Here is a 15,464-nt window from a genome sequence, read left to right as displayed (position 1 = left end):
AATGACTGTAAAAGGACATGAGAGGGAAAAAGGAGAGTGAGTAATAGGAAACATGAATCCTTATTGTGATGATTTTAATATGAGCGGTGTGTGGGTGAGTATAATGAAGAGAAATGACAGCTGACTACTGAGGCAGGGAATCGGCGTGTGGCTGCTAATAAGAGGAGAAAAAAGGCAGGGGTACCGATGGAGAGAGGAGGAGCGGAGGCTGTTGTATGGGATTAATGGACACAGTGTGTGTCTGCGGGAGGAGGGAGGGGAGGGGAGGGGAGATGGGCTTCTCCACGGAGGATGTGGTGGTGGTGGATGAGGTGGTGGTGGTGGTGGTGGTGGTGGGGGGTAGGCTGGGGGAGACCACTGTGGCAGGGGAGAGGGAGAGGAGAGACAGGGAGGGAGGGAGCACTGGTGAAGCCGCGGATATTCATGAAGACGCCAAGTGTTTTTTCTCTTGCCGTGGTGACACACTGCTAGTCTGCAGAGAGACGGAGGGAGAGCGGGGAAGAGACAAGAAGGGGACGGAGACGGGTGAAAGCAAGACGAGGCCCAGCCCATCTTTCCATTGATCTTGAGGCGATCAAGGTGAGTGTGTTTTTATTCTTACATGCTGCAGCCTGACTGTGTGTGTGTGTGTGTGTACATGTGTGTCTGTCTGACACATATCTCTTGCTGTGCGTGTGCAGACAGGCATGATGGCAGGGCTGTCCTCATGTATGCATGCTCTCTGTGTCTGTTTTTTCTATATATTTGGGTGTTTTGTAACAGAAGAGCGGGCTGGTAGTTGAGCTGCATATTGATGCATTGCTGCTTGGTTTTATAAGCTGCTTTATCTGTAGTGGAGGTGGTACTGGTGGCAGCCATGGTGTGTGTGTGTGTATGTGCCCAAATTTCTCATTGTCTGTGTATATATATGTCACTGTGTCACCATGCATTTGTTGATTTCTCCACACAGAGCATGTTTTTTTTTTTAAAAACTGTGCAGACTCCGGTGCGAGTGCTCTCATTGAGTGGGTGTGTTCTTGATGACCCCTGGTAAAAGTCGTCTCCAGCACTATCTTGTCTGTTTAGCAGCTCAATCAAAAACACTCTGATATGCTGAATCTGTCCTATCCAATGGAATTAGGTCATCTCGGACTGCTCAGAGTAATTATATAACATCACAGAGCTTTGGTGTTGCAGTATCTGCTCAGAATTAGCCACACTGTAGGTACAGCTCCTGCAATGCCACGACAGCCAAAATATTTTGTCAGGGCTGCCCCCTTTTATTAGTTGACCAACCATTTGTTTGGATATTAGTCATCAAATTTAGATTTTTATTCATATTTCGTTCATTTTTTTGTTTGTATTTTTCATGCACGAGCCTTGTATTGTGGAAAAACAATAGGAATTTGTTTTCAAATGTACCTCCAAGCTGGTTAACGTTACTAAAAGATTTAAGATGAATCAAAAGGATTCATCACACGGAGGCAGGACAGAGAGTTCTAAACGAAGGAAGGACATATGACTCAAGAAGAGAAAATTAGCTCGTATTAACTCATCATTTCTGTTTTCTCTCAGGGAATCTACACCGAGGAGGACCCGCTGAGACAGATTCAAGGATGAATCCTGGCAGATCAAACCTGGAATTTTGACTTCACGCCTCTCCCGATGCAGAATTTGGATCCGACTGACCGACCAGACTATGGAAATCTGATCTGACACAGGAAACACTTGATGCAACTTCTCCCACAAACTGGATCTGGATTATTAATCGATGGAAAACTGCATTCATGTGGGATCAGGTTTACAACTGGGAACTGTCATGCGAACAATACTCCAAGTTGGATAAACATATTAAAAAACTTGAGAAAAGGTTTTCTTCAGCAGTGGCACCATGAACTCTCAACGGGATACCCCACCGGCTCGTCTGGCCAAAGCAAGACGACATGCAGACGGATTTATTTTTGCCCAGCAGCTCGTAGCGTACACTAAAATGGAGTGAGAATTTTCTTTTAAATTTTTCAACTTGTGAACAAACAATAGATCCAAACAAAGGTCACCCATCAGCGACCGAACCTGGAGCCTCTGAGGGCCACATAAATGCACCTTTAGCGTTTAACGGCAGGTTGGACGCCCAGTTTCAGCCACCTGAACGCTGAGGTGTGGACAAGAGCGCGAGCGAGGCGGTTGGCTGGCTGAGTCAGCTCCGATGGGGGCCGGTTGTGACCCGGTCTGACCCCGGTTTGACCTTGCAGTGACCTTTGACCTCTCCGGTCCTGGCTCTCCACCTGCTCTGCTGCCTGGGTTCCGGAACGCTCCGCCCTGGGGCCCAGAACGAGCCAATCAGGATGAAGAAGAGCCGCAGCGTGCTGTCTGTGACTGGAGAAGAGGTGAGAAGGAGAATATAAACAACCAGACACGTACGGCAGACAATCAGCTAACTTTCCCTCTTGTTTGCATGAGTTTCCGTGTATTTCCATGTATATACCAGGCAGGGCAGACTGTGCGTGTGTGGGTTTTCTTGAATGCTTACGATGGCATACAAACCTTTTGTCTGATGACTTTCACACAAACCGAGGCTCCCTTTGTTCTTGTCGTCGAAGGTGTTTGGACGCACTCAGAAGTCAGAGTGGACAGTCCGTCTCCTCCGTCCTCCACTCGCACACTGTGAACAGTTCAGTCAGTCACAGTCCTCTATGTAAATGAGCCCCAGCTAAATGAGTGCTCGATGTAAATGAGCTATTTTCTTTTAACGGTAACATGCTGGCTGAAGGACATAATAGCCTTCATTATTCAAACGCTCTTTTATCGATTATGCTGAGCAGGTGCCTGATACATATGTGTATGTCTGTGTGTACTGTATGTGTGTGTGCGTGTGGATGTGAGCATCTTTCCACATCTGGGTCTGGACGACATCAAACGCAGCATGGAAGCAACACGGCACTGTTGCCTAGCAACTGCTACCATTCCCCTAGTGTTTTGTTGCTACGGTACTGCAGTGCAGATCAGCCTCTAAGAGCTCGGTCTGTGGAGGCCTCATCCCAGACACACACTCTCACACACACACACACACACACACACACACACACGCATGTAGCCGAACACACGCACGGTCGCACATGCATGCAAACACACACACATTGATAATTTATTGTGTGTGTTTCTGTGGAAGTTTCTTCACTCCTCAGAATTTGAATATGGAAAATCAATATGGTTTAGTAAATGTGCCAAAATGACAATCATATGCGGCGATTTCCTTCATTTTAATTACTGACTCTGAGTTTTTATTATTATACACACACATACAGCAAGAAAAAAAAAAAAAGTGTTTTATATCGCTCTCGCTCCTCGACTCTGTTTCCCTCACCTGCACTCCTCCCTGTCTCCCAGGGCAATGACACAGATATAACAGGTGCTGGGGAGAAGGCGGAGTCATCTCGCTACAGCCGATCTTATACATCTGGGGCCACTCTGGGGGCTGAGCTACGCAGAGGGAGGAGCAGAAGACTCTCGTCTAGTCTCCAGGTAATGAGTGAAAGCATGGGTGCATTAACCTGCGTGTGGTTCTGGGGTAAAAATTAGCTGTTGTCCCCCATAAACCTCCCTCCCTCAGGTAAACAAAATATTAAATGTTCGACGTTATTGTTGATTCGGCAGAGTTTTACATCTTTGAAATCCACTGGCTTCCTTTAGTTTTCTATACAGTGAAATTACTTCATGAGGTAATCAATCTGTGCTTAAAATGCATTACCACGCTACAATAAAGTGAGGCTGAGAACATTTTATGCAGAATTGATGTTCGTTCTGATAGATTAAAGCTCAATAATCAATCTTTTTTATTAACAAGAGATCGAATGACTATGTGTAATGTAGAAGGAGTCTCGTAGTGACCAACCTACAGAGAACGATCTCCCCACTCCTCAGCTCATTGTTTTGGTTTTATGGCCTGCAGCTTTACTGTTGAGTTTATGCAGCTGTTTTAAGGGAAATAATCTGCCTGCCTGTAAACAGACGACGTTTGCTACAAGCTGGTGAAGAAAGTGCTGGATTCATTTATTTTTCTCAGGAGTTGGGGAAAACAGAGCTAAAAGATAAAATATTGGACATACATTCATCATTCATCAAATAAATGATACTCTAGTTGCGACAGACAACTTTTCCCCCCTAGCGTTTCTAAGTGGTATTATTGTTGGCACTTCTGTTGCAAAGATAACTGGATCGTTTCCGTTTTCCTCAGAGTCACAAATAACAACAACACAAGACAAAACGTGAGTTCATTCAATCATTTAGTCTCTAATAGAAATAGATCGCCAGTAAACCTTCCTTTTCCAGGGTGCCCGGTGGCAGACAAGTGATACTGAGGTTTATAGGTAACCAATATAAACGCTGAAGTTTGCATTATTCTATATCCGTTACATTGTGCAGTCAACATTTACTTCATAATGATACACTGGAGCAGAAAACTTACACAGAAGTATTATCAAGAAAATGTACGTGAGGTATCAAATAGTAATAATACTCGTTATGCAGAATGGCTCCTGTCACAGTGTTACATTATTAAAGCACAATGTTATAACAAATAAATGAGCATTTTAATGTTGTAGTTTTAGGTACTATTAGGTACATTTGTAATATATTAATGCGTTATATCATATAAGCATATCATGTATTTTAATGAAGCCTAAAATGTATACAGTATACTCCGGTAAAGAAATTGGAAAAATGCTGAATATCAGCCCGATAATCAGCCAGGGCCGATAATCAGTCCAGCTGCTGCCAAATGACAAAAAAAAATCACTTATCTCAGAAATCTGGTAATTGAAGGAAATATTGGGATTATTTCCTAATTTCAACTCCATATTGCACCTGACAAGAAAAAAGCACACAAATACAAAATAAAACCGTACCGCATACACATAAAAATGGTCAACGCAATTTGAAAGTATGTGATCAAGTAATCAAGAAATGATTTACGACCACAAAGCTAAACGTTAAACACACTACATGCACAAATATGCATTTAATCAAATGATCTCAGACCAGTCAAAAGTGAATTGTGCTGCAAAGCAACTGGTCATTTGTATCACCTACAAATCCTTCTTTCTGACTCTACAGGTTCCCTGCTGGCTCCGCCCTCGGGACCGCACTCGATCACCAGAGGTCCTCAACAATGTGTCACGTCCAACAACTCTTCCCCTCCGCATCCCACCACGCATCTCCATCACACAGGCAGACACTGACAGGTTCACGCAGCTTTATTTGAAACCACTGGTTATTTCACCTTGCAGGGAGCTTTGCTGGATGTTTCATTTCTTTCCTCTCTAACCATCATACTTTTTCCTTCTCTCCTCGTGCTCTAGTTATGAAGCAGAAAATGGTGTGTCACCAGGTCACACCCCGCTTGGCTCGCAGAGTCCAGGCCTCACCCTGCACACCTCCTTTCCCCAGGGCCAGAGAAGAGAGTCCTTCCTCTACCGTTCTGACTCGGACTACGACATGTCGCCCAAGACGGTTTCACGTAACTCCTCCCTCGCCAGTGAAGGGTGAGACTCAGGAAGAAAGACAAAACGAATGAGTGAAAGGGGGAGAGTGCATTTGTGTTTTCAGGAGAAACATCACCCTCATTTCTTAATTTCAACTCTCTGTCCCTGTCTCTCTCAGGCACACAGGAGAGGACTTCATTGTCACACCTTTTGCTCAAGTGAGTTTTGCAACATAGATAAATTATGGATCTACTGTTATTCATCAATATACTATATATTCTCTAAAATGTTTCATAATGTTTACATCATTTGATATTTCTCGAGGTTAGTCTCTATATATCATGTAATGCGGTGTGATTGTTTAGGTACTGGCCAGTCTACGATCAGTACGGAGCAACTTCACCATTCTTGCCAACGTCTCAACCCCAACAGTCAAGTCAGTATAACTTCATTGTCCTGATATGTAGATAGTAAGTTTGTCATTTGTGTAACCATTCATAGAGGTATTTAGACGACAGTATACTTTACTACAGCATATGAGACCTTAAAAAATACCTCTACTTATCATTATTAGCATGCATGTCATATCACACTCTGGTCATTCTTTACAGTCCGATTGGCAATTTGATTTAGTAATTTTAAATCACTGTCAGAGAACAGCTGATCAAGCTGGTCAATGCAATCCACCTCTGTTGATCTTTATACAGGCAATATTGTTTTTCCCTGATATTCTTAGCCTAACCCTAATCAATCATCACTCTTCATGCCTAACCAAAGCACAAACAAACAAACAAAGGCAAAAAGTTCTCACCAGTCAGAGGAGAGCCGATCATTCCTTTGCCATCCTAGGAAAAGAAAATTGGCTCGACACAAAGTGTTTACCTGCATGCAAACAAAGCCTACTCAAACATGAGTGGAAACCAGAACGCTTCCAATTCCATCAATCTGTCTCTTGCCCACAGATTCTGCATTTGTGTCCAGATATCTGTTTATAGAGATTACACTCTCACAGCACATTTTCAGTGTTGTATCTTTTATGCTCCCGATGTTGAATTCAATACACTTTAATACAGCTTTATTTATTCCTTTAAAGGCAATTGTATGCAACAGCTCAATCTAAAAAGATACACCGCTGCTAACTTGTTGTTGCTAACGTAGGTCAGTCTGCAGTTTGTGCTTGGTCTAACTAATATCTCTGTCCTCAGGAGGTCTCCTCTGGGTGGAGTGTGCGTCAGTCCCAGGGCCACACTATCAGACCAGCAGTACCAGCAGCTCGCACTGGACACACTGGAGGAACTGGACTGGTGCTTGGACCAGCTGGAGACCATCCAGACACACCGCTCTGTCAGCGAAATGGCCTCGAACAAGGTAGGCAACCATCACTGAACCAACCAGTTCAACCAATATATCAGCAGGCTTATATTAGTGCACAGTTGGGGTTAAGAATATAAATAAATTAATTTTAACAGATTTTTCTTTATGTAATTTCAAAATATTCTGCTAATTTTTATTTATAGGATTTTACTGCCATCTTATGATTATCGTTACCTTCACCTCAGCATCAGAACATCCCGCCACAGTAAATATCTTTGTTTGAATAAAAAAATCTGAGGTATCATTGCCAAAAATGTTGCTGTGTAATGATTGGCTGATCAGATTTTTTGATGCTCAGATATATAGTTTTTTGGGTTTATAAAATGTCAGAAAATGGTGAAAAATGTCAATCAGTGCTTCCCAAAGACCAGTGGTGACATCCTCAAATATCTTGTTTTGTCCTTTGTGCTGTCTGGAGTAAAGAAACCAGAAAATATTCATATGTAAGAAACTGGAATCAGCGGAGTTTGACCTTTTTTTAAAAGTTACTCCAACCTATTAATCGATTATCAAAACAGTTGGCGATTAATTTAATAGTTGGCAGCTAATCGATAAATCGTTGCAGCTCTAATATCTACTGTCTTTGGTGTCTATGCTGAACGTTGAACAGAGGAGGAAAAAGAGCACTTTCCAACTTAGATAGGGAGTCACGTCTAAAACTTAGAGAAACGGCACATCTCTGACTCTGTTTTGCTCTCATTCTGCCACAGTTTAAGAGGATGCTGAACAGAGAGCTGTCCCACCTGTCAGAGATGAGTCGCTCTGGTAACCAGGTGTCTGAATACATCTCCAGCACCTTCATGGGTGAGTGGGACCACAATCTGATTTCTGTCCACATCACATTTCTGACCTTTACCAAACAAAAACAACAAACCTGTCTGTGTGTGTGTGTTTGTCCTCCAACCTGTAGACAAGCAGAACGAGGTGGAAATCCCGTCTCCTACTCTGAAAGACAAACCTATGAGTCACATCAGCGGAGTGAGGAAACTGTCTCACAGCTCCAGCCTCTCCAGCACTTCAATGCCTCGCTTCGGTGTCAACACAGACCACGAGGATGAGCTCGCCAAGGTCTCGCTGTCTCTCTGTTTTTCTCTGACTCACATAAAATAAGTCGCACAGATCAATCGCTGCTCAAACTCTGACTGTGCTCTCTGAACACTGAAAATATGCTTTTTATCTTGATCACACAAGATAGGAAATATCATCTTTCAGATTTACGGGGGCAACGTAAAGTTGAGTTATTTCTTGTGCACAGTTTTATTTAAATGTTTCCTTCAAGCAGTGTTGAGGAAAGTGTGTTTGTGACCTGTGCTTTCCTTGTTTTAGTGATTTACTGCTGAGGCTCTTTCAGTGTCACAATTAGACTGAAATGGGATGTTTCCTGTGGGACATGCATTTGAGAAAACATTATAAAGTTAATGATATGCTCGATTATTACATTTTTTATCGAAAAAGAAATCAAACAAGAGCTTTAGACTTACTACTAATATCAAGCCACTCCAGGTTGTTGAGCGCATAGTATTAAAACAATGTCCACAGTACATAAAGATGGAAACTTTCGTGATTCCTTTCGTCTGCTTTTTTGTGCTCGGCGCCTCCGTGTTTAATTCCATCCAGTCTGTAGCACCAAATGTTTGGAAAGCCCACAGTAGGATGGAAACGGTCCCTGGTTCTGCATCTTCATTTCGCAGCCCATAAATCAGATGCAACTATGCTACTTATAAATAACAAGACGGAGAGCCTAAAGCCATGCTGCCAGTTCTGCAAGGCTGTAGGCACAGCCATGCTTTGAGCTAAATGCTAATATCAACAGGCTACTTAAGATTAGTTAATAGTATGTGGCTAAAGAGAAATTAAGCGATCACCAAAGTGATTATTCATCCTGACCTGAGCATGAATGTTCCATGGCAATCCAGCAATATTGCGATCCGTATTTTCACTTTTGAATTCTCTCACAATTGTTTTCTTGATAAATTGATAAATTTTTTTGGTCTACAAAATGTCGGAAAATGCTGAAAAGAGCCCAAAACCATTTTCTAAATCCCAAGGTCAGATATTCTCACTGTTCATTATTCTCAAACACAAATGTACTCAGATTACCAACACGCAAGACTAAGAGATCGAGTAAATATTCATATTTAGAAGGCTGGAACAAGTGATTTGTTTTTCTCTTCCTGTCAAGCAATTGTTTGAGCATCATAGTCAGTATTGATTGATTGGTTCAGTTTTTGGATTGATGTCATTGGTTGGCATTGATTTTCTCCTTTGAATAATTTCTATTAAAAGTAAATTAAGTTTGATAAGTGAAGCGTGATAATTTGGTTCATTGCCTAGCACATGTTAAATTCTGCGATTTTATATTGTTTTGTTTAAAATGTTGACTGACTGACTCATATTATGTTTGTGTGTGTGTATGTGTGTGTGTGTGTGTGTGTGTGTGTGTGTGTGTGTGTGTGTGTGTGTGTGTGTGTGCGTGTGCGTGTGTTGGAGCAGGAGTTGGAGGACCTGGACAAGTGGAGTTTTAACATATTCAGAGTCGCAGAATTCTCCAACAACAGACCTCTCAGCTGCATCATGTATGCCATCTTCCAGGTAAACAAAGCAAGTGCGACTGTGTGGGAGTGTGTGTTTTCTGTTCTCACCTGAAGTGTTTGTGTGTTAGCTGAGCTACATGACGCTCTCCCGTCGGAGTGTGTGTGTGTGTGTGTGAAGTCGTGTCTCCTCTCCCCCCTCCTCAGGAGCGAGAGCTGTTGAAGACGTTTCGTATCCCAGTCGACACCTTTGTCACTTATGTGATGACCCTGGAGGACCATTACCATGGAAACGTAGCGTACCACAACAGCCTCCATGCTGCAGATGTCACCCAGTCCACACATGTCCTCCTTTCCACACCTGCTCTTGATGTATGTGGATGTACACACTCAAACACACACACGCACACACTCATACTTTTTGCTTGGAGGTGTACAGATGGCACATGATTCACCTACGCAGTGATTGTGTTGTAAATTATATTTTTAACAACAGTGTGACTGAGTTCTGTTTCCTGCCTCTTCTTCTCTGATCTCGTCTTTCTTCTCGTCTCTTTCAGGCCGTCTTCACCGACCTGGAGGTCCTCGCCGCTCTGTTCGCTGCAGCTATCCATGATGTAGACCACCCCGGAGTTTCCAATCAGTTCCTCATCAACACCAGTGAGTGCACACACACTCGCAACAAATGGTATAATATGTTTATATGTTTGCACAAGCCATGTTTACACCCTCCTCCTCTGTGCTCAGACTCGGAGCTGGCCCTCATGTATAACGATGAGTCAGTGTTGGAGAACCACCATCTCGCCGTCGGCTTCAAGCTGCTGCACCAAGAAAACTGTGACATCTTTCAGAATCTCACCAAGCGACAGCGCCAGAGCCTTCGCAAGCTCGTCATCGATATGGTGAGGACAATGTCTACCACATCTCACACCACAGCAGATCAATTATAAACAAATACACAAAATGTCATTCAACTTCTTCAGCTTGTTTATTTGTTGTGGTTGCTCACCTACTTCTCTTCTGGCTGCTGATGCTGAGGATTCTGATTATTTTTATTTTGATAGTTTTAGATTTGTCTAATTTGACCCCTCTCTCACATTGTCTTTAAGGTTGTTGACATTTTATATGATCCTTGTTTTTGATGATTTTTGGCAAATTTATTTAATCAAAACATTACAAGTTCATTTTGTTTATTTCTGATTTTTCTTTGCTTTTATCCGGTAACTTTTTGCCGCCTGTCTTGACCTGGACCTTCTTAAAAATTAGGTTTTTGATCTCATTGAGATTTAAAATCAAGCCGATCTAATCTGTTTTTTCAAATAGTTTTCAACATTGCAGCATCACAATGCCCCTCTACATTAATGCTTGATATGGCTTCCTCAGGACTTCCAGTTAAACAACTGGATTTCTTCCAAAACATACCGTCTATTGTTTGTAATACCTGCTTCACTTAACAGTTACGGTTTTAAACTAAAAGTTAACCTAAAGCCTGTTTTGTCTGTATTTCTACTCAATTTCTACATTTTTAGTTTTATATTTGACAGATGAGGACAAAAACTAGTCTGGATCTTCTTTTCTAGTTTTGTCTTGCTGTCTTCATGTCTCCAGGTGTTGGCCACAGACATGTCCAAACACATGACCCTACTGGCTGATTTGAAGACCATGGTGGAGACCAAGAAGGTGACCAGCTCCGGCGTGCTGCTCCTGGACCACTATACAGAACGGATACAGGTAACTTGTCCTCAGCTCACACAGACCATGAAATCTGTCTACTGCACTGTATGAATGTATCGTTACATACACTGTTCAATGTGTGCCTGTTTAGGTGCTGAGGAACATGGTGCACTGTGCAGACCTGAGCAACCCCACCAAGACGTTGCCGTTGTACCAACAGTGGACGGAGAGGATCATGGAGGAGTTCTTCCGACAGGGCGACAAAGAGCGAGAGAGGGGGATGGAGATCAGCGCCATGTGTGACAAACACACTGCGTCAGTGGAGAAGAGTCAGGTAACGCTCGATCTCTCTCTCACACACACGCTACATCATACCCACATGTATACGGATATATATATTTCTAAATGGATATTTTTCCCTCCATTTTTTAAAGAAAAATCTTTGTCTTGTCTTAAAATATCTCTGTACACACCAAAGTACAGTCAGATTATGTGTGTATTGAGCTTATTCTATTTAAATAAAGTTATCCAAAACCTTTGATTTGTAAACCTAACAGTGTCAACAAAAAAATGACATTGGTGCAAAGGTTGTTGTTTCATGTGCATGCATTGAGCCATAATGTCATTGATTCCCAAATGCTTCGTTTTGAATGTACACACAGCCTGCATTTTAAAAAAATCCCTGTTTTAGTGATCTAAAATGCCAATTGCGTGTGAATGAGCGGCCATAACACAGGATTGTTATGCAAAATATCTGTATATGTGCGGATGAGGCCTTAATGTGTCATTGTTAATACACCGAATCCAAATTGATGAATTGGAAACTGTAAGATGTTACGTGGGTTCTCTTACGGTACACAAAATGGATAAATGGGTCATCAACAAGCAACTTTGGAAGACAAAACAACACTTTGGTAAAGCTTTAAGTGATAGTTATGAGGTGCTTATCTCTCGTCAGTGTGTTACTTGGCTTTGTACTGCTGAAACTGTACCAGCACCAAGACATATTTTAGCAATGACGCTACATTCCTTCAACCACACAACGTCCGAGTTCCTACGCACAGGCGGAATGTAGTGCCAAAGGAAAAGGCTGTTTAGTGGCAACGTAAAGCGCCAAAATTGTTGAAAGCATAGCGTGCACTTAAGAGGAAATATATATTTTATGTAGGACTTATTTTAGGTTTATGGTGAGACTGTCAGAGGTGCAAACAGGCGTTTTTGAAGCCATTGTTGGTGTCATTCACAAACACGACAGAGTTTTGTTACGTGGCACTGTGATGAAATGAAACCACACAGGAAGACTGCATTGGCAAAGAGAAACAGTGGGGACACAAAGATCCTCTCCAACACCAACTTCAGAAAAGACCATCTGAGTTGGACCAACACCTCCAGCAGCCAATAAAATTATTCAAATGTATCTTGCTAATTACCTTACAGCTGAGCCTGATGGGAATGCCATCAGTTTTAGACCTGATAGCACTAGAATAAGTCAAAGAATCAGCATAATTATTAAACCTCCCTCTGAAAAGGACTAAATGTCTGTACTCTACGCAATAGTTGTTGAGACATTTCACACAAAACCACAATTGTGAACCTGTTGACGGTGCAAGAGGAAAAGTCAGGAGATCACCAAAGGCTGTCTGTCCAAAAATTCATGACAATCCATCCTATAGTTGTTGAGATATTTTAGTCAGGACCAAAGAGGTGGGCCACCCAACAAACCAACAAACAAAAGCCACGCTGCTGTCATGGCTAAACATCCATGTGTCCAATTATTTGGTTTTGAATTGTGCGAGACTTCCTCTCACTGTCTCCCAACATGAAAAATTCTTCTTTTCATAAATCCTCCAATATGTAATGAAGCCTGGAATAACTTCAGATAAACTCTGGCAGTCATTAAATCTTTTGTTATAGTATTTTGGATGCATGTATGAAGAGCACACTCTGTTTCAATGTCCAACTGGCAGCGGCTCCAGTCTTATGCCTCTTTTAATATCCATGATGTTAAACAGTGACATTTTTCCATGTCAGTTTTATGATCACTCTGAGCACACGGTCAGTATTTTCTTTTCATTTAGATATTCTGCCAGTTGGATTTATCTTTACTATAAGGGAAAGTTGCTTCAGATGCTTTCTTGCCAAGAGTTAGAGAAGAGGATAAATACCACTCTCAGTGCGATAGATTTAAAGCCAGCAGCCAGTTAGCTTAGCATAAAGAGTTGAAACAAGTGGAAACAGCTTAGCCTGGTTCTGTCCAAAGTTACATCTCAAATTTAAAAACAAAAACACAAGTGTGAAAACAACAATTTGTGATTTTACATGGGGTAATAGGTGCAAGATTATCTAATGGTTGATAGCAGTGACTTCCTTGATATCACAATTTTTTACACTTGGATTAAATAAACAAGATAAATTAGTGAGCTTTAGGGGTTCCCTTTAGTCAGAGCCAGGCTAGCTGTTTCCCTCAGTTTCCTGTCTTTATGCTAAGCTAAACTAACTGACTGTAGCTTCATATTTACTGCACATACATGAGAATGGTATCAATCTTCCTGTCTATCTCAATCATTTCCTAAAAAGTCAAATCGTTTCTTTCACACCACCTATCATCTTTTTCTTTTGTAGGTGGGTTTCATCGACTACATCGTCCATCCGCTGTGGGAGACGTGGGCCGACCTCGTTCATCCAGACGCTCAGGAGCTGCTGGACACGCTGGAGGAGAACAGGGAGTGGTATCTGAACACCATGCCCCAGTCTCCCTCACCTCCCCCGGACAGACACCTACAACACGACCGCTTCCAGTTCGAACTCACCCTGGAGGACCTGGAGCACAACAATCACAACCACATCAACCTGAGGAACAGCGGCCAGGAAGCCATCTGCGATAACGGTGCCGACGACCAGGACGACCAGGACGACCAGGCAGAGCTGAAAGGTGACGAACAGAACCATGTGGAAACCGAGAACGAAGACGAGGAGAATCACAATAGCGAACACAACGGAGTCCAAGAGGAAGAGGAGGAGGAGAATAGAGAAGAAGAGGAAGAGGTGAAGGAGAATGCAGAGGAGGGGGAGGAACATGGAGAGGACCAAGCAGAAGAAGAGGGAGGGCAGACAGATGAAATAGAAGAGGAAGCGAACGATGCAGCTGAGGATGAAGATGCCAAAGAAGATGAGGAAGGAGATCAAGAGCAGGTAGATGGTGACGAGGAAGGGGAAGGTGAGGAAACTGTGGAGGGGGAAATGGAAAATGAGGAGGCAGACGCGGAGGAAAATGTGGAAAAAGAGGAGGAAGAGACAGAAGAGAAAGAAGACGAGGAGGCAGCAGAGATGGAGGAAAATGTAGAACAAGAAGAGGATGGCGAGACAGAGGAGAAAGAGGAGGAGGAGGAGGAGGTAGGAGAAACAGAAAATGCTGGAGAGGAAGAGGAGGCAGAAGAAGAGGAGGAGGCGCCTGTTGAGGATGTAGAGGAAGAAGAAGAAGAAGAAGAAGAAGAAGAAGAAGTAGTGAACGAGGAAGAAGAGAGTTAGTTGGTGTAAAAACGTGAATTAAAAGGGTCGGTGAGGAAAGGTAAGGGCTTTCGACAGTTCGCAGGATGACTGTCATGGAAGAGAATAAAGAGCCGAAGACGCCTTCCTTGATCATGTGACCCTCTCAGCTGAAGGCCAGTGAACGCTCAACTACAGACGTCTTAAACAAACTTTACAGCTCACAGAGAAACACTGAAGACGGACAGTACAGCATCGGACACAAACCTGGCCCGAACGCCTTCCCGAACAGCCAGATTGTTGCAACGTCTCGATCAACTGGTAGTGATAGAAAGACCAGAGTCTTCATCACCGAGTATCTGTACATCCATCACTGCCGTAGGGAATAAACTGGGGAATAATAAAAGGGGGGGTAACCTGTTTTATCGACCTTTTGTAGCTCCTGAGAATCTTAAAAAAAAAAACCTGTACATGCAAATAAGTGCTACCCATCATCTCTCTGTCACTGTCTCGTTTATGAGGAAGATACCACCACTCACACCGACCAATAACTGTTAAAAGAATGTCAACTTCCTCTGTCAGAAAAGAGAAAAAAAAAAGTCTGGAAAGTGTAGTCTGTCGTCTTATATTTACTACAAAAACTTTCCACTTGTGAACAGGATGCTGAGAACAACCTTTGGGCTCTGGTCTAGAACAGTTTAACCTCCTCACATACTAACCTTAAAGCGACGATGCTGGATTTCCGAGTAATATCTGGTGGTGCAGTCCAGCTCGAAAAAAGGCTGACCTGTCGTACGTGTCGATGTCGGTTCATGTTTGAAAAAAAATAAATACAAATAAATATAAACACCCAGTATTCATCCCATCACGACAGTTTCACATCTCCCCAGACTGTGAGTTTGATTCCCGGGTGAATCGTGCCAAACTGTCCCACGACCAG

At 42.7% G+C, this 15,464-nt stretch overlaps 1 protein-coding gene across 1 annotated transcript; it reads left to right on the top strand.

Annotated features, from left to right (window-relative positions):
• The first annotated feature begins 2,324 nt into the window (after positions 1–2,324).
• On the top strand, positions 2,325–14,566 carry LOC141005233 (3',5'-cyclic-AMP phosphodiesterase 4C-like). Its single transcript, XM_073477037.1, has 16 exons — positions 2,325–2,366; positions 3,367–3,501; positions 5,092–5,219; positions 5,337–5,519; positions 5,638–5,677; positions 5,825–5,895; positions 6,665–6,827; positions 7,544–7,637; positions 7,744–7,901; positions 9,327–9,425; positions 9,572–9,736; positions 9,925–10,024; positions 10,112–10,266; positions 10,973–11,095; positions 11,190–11,372; positions 13,661–14,566. Exons 1-16 carry the CDS (start codon positions 2,325–2,327, stop codon positions 14,564–14,566), a joined length of 2,745 nt encoding a protein of 914 aa, XP_073333138.1.
• Positions 14,567–15,464: the final 898 nt, after the last annotated feature.

Source organism: Pagrus major, chromosome 1, assembly GCF_040436345.1.
Source record: "Pagrus major chromosome 1, Pma_NU_1.0".
NCBI classification, from domain to species: domain Eukaryota; kingdom Metazoa; phylum Chordata; class Actinopteri; order Spariformes; family Sparidae; genus Pagrus; species Pagrus major.
The sequence above is the reverse complement of the archived record's forward strand: the minus strand, read 5'-3'. Positions and strand labels throughout refer to the sequence as shown.